This window comes from Lucilia cuprina, chromosome 3, assembly GCF_022045245.1.
Source record: "Lucilia cuprina isolate Lc7/37 chromosome 3, ASM2204524v1, whole genome shotgun sequence".
Taxonomy (NCBI): Eukaryota; Metazoa; Arthropoda; class Insecta; order Diptera; family Calliphoridae; genus Lucilia; species Lucilia cuprina.
In genome coordinates, this window is record NC_060951.1 from 8471957 (window position 1) to 8477982 (window position 6026).

At 33.1% G+C, this 6026-nt stretch overlaps 1 protein-coding gene across 1 annotated transcript; it reads left to right on the forward strand.

Moving 5' to 3' along the window:
- The first annotated feature begins 3409 nt into the window (after positions 1-3409).
- On the forward strand, positions 3410-4767 carry LOC124418845 (microfibril-associated glycoprotein 4-like). The gene is made up of 4 exons (XM_046946513.1): positions 3410-3502; positions 3572-3684; positions 3748-4383; positions 4445-4767. Exons 1-4 carry the CDS (start codon positions 3443-3445, stop codon positions 4584-4586), a joined length of 951 nt encoding a protein of 316 aa, XP_046802469.1. The 5' UTR covers positions 3410-3442; the 3' UTR covers positions 4587-4767.
- The last annotated feature ends 1259 nt before the right edge of the window (positions 4768-6026 follow it).

The following is a 6026-nucleotide window of genomic DNA, read 5'->3' on the forward strand; positions in this document are numbered from 1 at the left end:
ATGCCCGATATAATCGAATAAAAAGCTTTAACATAATTCAACAGCTTTTGGAACTAACTAACGAACTAACTAACTAACTAAATAACTAAGTAACTAAATAACTAAATAATTAAATAACTAAATATCTAAATAACTAAATAACTAAATTACTAAAGAACTAAATAACTAAATAACTAAATAACTAAATAACTAAATAACTAAATAATTAAATAACTAAATAACTAAATAACTAAATAACTAAATAACTAAATAATTAAATAACTAAATAACTAAATAACTAAATAACTAAATAACTAAATAACTAAATAACTAAATAACTAAATAAATAAATAACTAAATAACTAAATAACTAAATAACTAAATAACTAAATAACTGAATAACTAAATAACTAAATAACTAACTAAGTAACTAACTAACTAACTTACTAACTAACTAACTAACTAACTAACTAACTAACTAACTAACTAACTAACTATCTATCAATATATCTATCTATATATCTATCTATCTATCTATCTATCTATCTATCTATCTATCTATCTATCTATCTATCTATCTATCTATCTATCTATCTATCTATCTATCTATCTATCTATCTATCTATCTATCTATCTATCTATCTATCTATCTATCTATCTATCTATCTATCTATCTATCTATCTATCTATCTATCTATCTATCTATCTATCTATCTATCTATCTATCTATCTATCTATCTATCTATCTATCTATCTATCTGTCTATCTATCTACCTATCTATCTATCTATCTATCTATCTATCTATCTATCTATCTATCTATCTATCTATCTATCTATCTATCTATCTATCTATCTATCTATCTAAATGCATTGCGGACTCTCTTGCATATTTATGTTCCTCATTTTCAAGAGAGCATACCGATCCCCTCGTCGGCATACCGCTTGCAACTTACAAACGCTCTATATGGTCGACTGCGGCCACCTGTAGACACGCAAGGATCATGTGCCCATCGTTCAAACCACGAACATCCCAAAACCATTTCCATATTCCGAAAGCCAACCTACGGAACTTAACGGTGGAGTTGACTGTCCATTGGCCTTCTGGGCTCCAGGCAAGAATAATAAACTTACTCAGTAATGACTTCAGCAGGAGCTACTAGAATGAATAGGAAGATGAGAGTATAACTCTTTTTCTCTGTCTCTAACAGATCACAGAATGGGTCTGATAGGTAGCTACTTTTTGCATGACTTAAAGAATGTATCGGAGATCGACATCCGAAAGATAGATGCCTATATTCGTGCGACAAACTGATAAGCTGATCCATCGCAACATCGCGAGGACGACCTGCTAACCTAAGAGGAGCTAAAAAATACACTTGTCCGAACTTATATAATACGTCGAACTTGTTCGACTATAGATTGTTTGTTTAATTAGGGTTAGGGAATGTGGTTTAAAGATAATTACAAAGTAATAAAATATAAATTTAACTCCTATTAAAAACATATACCTTTATCATTGCGGTTATGGGTACAAAATGTATTTTAATACTTATGTTAAACAAGTAAAATAATATGATCGATTATAGGCTACCGCATGATATCGTATAATTGTAACGTTGAACTAAACTCAGACCTAAAGTCTTCCTGGACTTGGAGTTCAGATAATAGGATAGACTCTAACTAGATTATAGCGTGCATTATAGTGCAGTCTATTAAAAGTTCTTTTTATGCATATTTGACTGACGGACATATTACAAAGTTTTTGAGAATTTAAATGTGCAAAAGCTGATAAGAACTCTTATGAAAATATTCAAAACTTTTTGCGGTTTTGCAAAAGTCTGAATTACAATTTAATGCGTAATAAAAAAGGTTTATAAAACCAAAACCGACAAAAGTTCCCAACTGTTGATTTGTCTCGAACATAAAGTCCAACGATAAGTAATTGAAACTTAAAAAAAACTAAACGATTTAAGCAAGGGTGTATTAAAATACGGTCCTTGGATTTAAGTCTCTGGTAAAATTGTACCCATTTTATTGGATTTGTAGATCGGCAGCTATAGGAAACCTTCTTCTTGTGATTTGATTCTGACTGAGGTATCTTAAAAAAAAATCCATTACTTTCAAATCCTTATGAATATATACATTTCCATGCCCCTTTAGTCATTAACCTAAAAATTTTGAATTCTATCCTCTATAGAGGCAACCGTTGCCTAATGGAGACTTAGTCCCAACATAGTTAAATGGATATACACGGCTATAGTACGTCCTTTTCTTACATACGGATCTCTTGTATGGTGGACTTCAACTAATAAGAAGTTTATTGTAGAGCAGCATTGGGATAACAGGTGCTATAAGAACTAGTCCATCAGTAGTTCTGAACACTATATTGCACATCCTACCTATAGATCATGGCCATATGAACACGCCTAGATTTTAAGCTTGTTGCCTCCAATCTTGAACCAGCCATCCGACTATATTACCCCACAGACGTACTTTGATAGAGTCTTCAAAGTCAGAGTACCTTCTAGGAGCAAGTGGTACAGAGGTAATCTAACGAGCGAATATACCACCAGAAGAAACGCACAAGACACTTTATAAACCGAAGTAGGCGGGACATATCGAGGCTGATAGCAGTAATAACAGGCAGACAGGGTAATAGACAGACACGCAAGTCGGCTTGGTCTCTCTTCCAATAATCATTGTCGCAGTTGCAAAGACAGGGAAAAGGAAGAAAAGGTCTCCCATCTTCTGTGCGAATGCATTAGGCCTAATGATATTCTCAGATTTCTCACAGCTACGGGCTGAATCTAATATTACAAATACAACATCCGACAAGTGGAGTGGTCCGGCCAAAACGGAGTCTCTTCGATTCTACTTGACAGTTCGCGCGTAGTGAACTACCACGTCAACCAACTAAACAATCCTCTATGTAATATTAATTGTAATATAACTGGTGCTAAAATTGGAGATAATAAGTTCAAATTGGTTTTAATTGCAGAATGGCTTTTTGCAGAATGACTTTATAAACCAGTTATATCCAGCAAAAAAGAAGAACTTCCAAAGAAGCGAAAAAGAAGTAGAATTTACTCCATGGAAGTACTGAAAACTACCTGAAGGTTTGTCATAGGAGGGCTGTTCTTTTCATTTGATTACAAATTCATTACATCTGAAGTCATTCTCAGGAAGTTATTTTTTTATGTTCTTCTTTTTGGAAGTTATTAGGAAGTGAAATTGTAGTATGACTTAAATGATATTAACATAAATATATTAGACGCTTTTATCAGAATCTTTTCTTAAAATCATTTTAAGTTACATTAGGTTTTCGAAATAGCGAGTGCCCTGACACATTTTAAACATATTACGGAACCACTGATCTGCATATAATATAAGAAATGTCTTTATAGTAAGACTTCTCATTACGATTTTTGTTTTATTCGCATTAACTACTTGTTTGTGAGAAAAATGTTTTTAAAATTTTTAATTTTTTTAACATTTAATTTGTTAATTTTACTGAACAAAGCGGTAAAGAACACTAAAAAGTTTTATTCATTTTAAATCCGTCTAATATTTAAAACTTTCTATGCATTTTAGAATTGTGAAAACTCTGATTTGGATGAGATATATTTACACTTATTTGGACAAGTGGAAAATGTTAAAAGATCTCTGGAGAATTTAAATAATCGTCTAGATATAATAACCAATAGGTAAAGTAAATGTTTATATAAAGAATATAATGGGATTTTTTATTATTTCTCTTAAATTTTAAGATCTTTTGCTAATGTTATTAAAAATGAAAACTCGTTAAAGTCGCCAAAAACATCAAGACCCATATTTGATATACGCTACGATAATATGCCCCAACATTGTGGCACAAATACTCCACCCAGCACTTGTGCCGAGGCCTTAGAATGTACTGGTAACAGTGGTATTTATAATATAATCGATCAACACTTTAGCAATCGAACATTTACCGTTTATTGTGATAATGATAATTACGATGGCGATTGGCTTTATATACTAAAACGTCAAGATGGTAGTGAGTATTTTAATCGATCATGGAACGAGTATGTTGAGGGTTTCGGCAATGTGGCCGGTGAACATTGGCTGGGGTTGGAGTATCTATATGCCTTAACAAATTTTTATGGACCACAAGAATTGCTTGTAATCATAGAAAATTTTGATGGAATAAAAAAATTTGCACATTATGATAATTTTGCTATAGCAAGTGCCATTGAGCATTATAGATTAAAGTCATTGGGTCGTTATTGGGGTACAGCTGGTGATAATTTATACTATGTTATGAAGAGCAAATTTAGTACTTATGATAATGATAACGATGGAAGTATCCTAAATTGTGCCCAAACAAGAAATGGTGGTTTTTGGTTTCAGAATTGTGATTTTGCGTAAGTCGTTATATTTACGTTCCAAATATTTAATGCAATTTGTTTTTTTTATTTATTTTAGAAATCCTACTGGCAGTTATTTTCGTGGTTCAACTAGCAGTAAATCAGACACTCTACGATGGAATGATTTTGGTGGTCATTACTATTCACATAAAACTATGATATTTATGATTCGTCGGAGAAATGCTTACAAATTGGAATAATTGAAGTAAATCTGTATGCAATAAATCTGTTCTTAAAAAAAAAAAAAAACTTTGTACGGAACTTTGTAGGGAAAGATTATGGGTACCAGAACGAGAAGAGCGTAATATAATAACTATAAAACGAAGTACTTTCAAAAGAATAACATTTATCACCACTTCAAAAGTAGCACTAAATAAATTTGTTTACCTTCTATAGAAATAATGTTTATTGACTTCCAAAGAAGCGAAAAGTATCCAATTTTGTTCAAAATTGACACTATTTTAGTGGGGTCCAATATACCCTGGATTTGAGCTGATGTTTGTAAAACACAATAATATAGGTCCTTTACCCCCTCCCGGGGCATGTTACCTTGGTGAAATCTCCAACTTGGTGGTATTGCACTCCCGGGGAACAGAGGAGTTGAAAATATCTCTAGTCTAGTCAAATGTATGCTTGGTTTCGCCTTGGAATGTTCAAAATTGACACTATTTTAGTGGGATCCAATATACACTGGATTTGAGCTGATGTTTGTAAAACACAATAATATACGTCCTTTACCCCCTCCCGGGGCATGTTACCTTGGTGAAATCTTCACCTTGGTGCTATTGCACTCCCGGGGAACAGAGGAGTTTAAAATACCTCTAGTCTAGTCAAATGTATGCTTGGTTTCGCCAGCAGGATTTGACTGGCTGGTCAGTTCCTTCGAGATCCACGTAGTGGCTGTGGTTAAATCCCAAATCGCGGGAAGATTGTTGCTTAGTTAAAAGACTGATACTCAGTGAATATTGGATTTGAACAAATAATGCAACGATTGGGTATACGAGGTGGAGTTTTCTGATGTCTACTTGCATTCTATAGAGAGAATGGAGTAGCTGATGGATTTGGCGGATAGAGTTGGTGTAGAGTTAGATAATTTAATCTAACAAGAAGGGAAGAATGGACGTGGTGCAGGGTCGTCACTGCACTCTCTTTAATTTATTTGGCGATTTTTCTACATGTTTGAGTGTATGCTCAACTTATCACAGTGGGTCTTTGTGACTAAAGAAATAAAGTCTTGTCAATTAATATGATCCGTGTTTCGGACTACCCTTTGATACTCCCTTTTGTATTTCAAGTGACGATATGTATGTACATACAGGAAAATTAGAACATTAAATAATCTAATCTTTAGTCTAGTATGTAGTATATTCTATAGTGTAGCTCATAGTCTAGTCTATAGTATAGTCAATAGTCTAGTCTACAATCTATAGTCTACAGTCTAAAGTCTATAGTCTAGTCTAGTCTACAGTCTAGTCTATAGTCTAGTCTATAGTCTAGTCTATAGTCTAGTCTACAGTCTGGTCTATAGTCTGGTCTATAGTCTAGTCTATAGTCTAGTCTATAGCCTAGTCTATAGTCTAGTCTATAGTCTAGTCTATAGTCTAGTCTATAGCCTAGTCTATAGTCTAGTCTATAGTCTA

Excerpts from the sequence above, each read along its gene's own strand:
- LOC124418845 (XM_046946513.1), top strand. The coding sequence starts at position 3,443 with ATGTTTTTAAAATTTTTAATTTTTTTAACATTTAATTTGTTAATTTTA. Across the intron at positions 3,685-3,747 it reads CTAGATATAATAACCAATAG|ATCTTTTGCTAATGTTATTA; the intron begins GTAAAGTAAATG and ends TTAAATTTTAAG. Across the intron at positions 4,384-4,444 it reads TTTCAGAATTGTGATTTTGC|AAATCCTACTGGCAGTTATT; the intron begins GTAAGTCGTTAT and ends TATTTATTTTAG.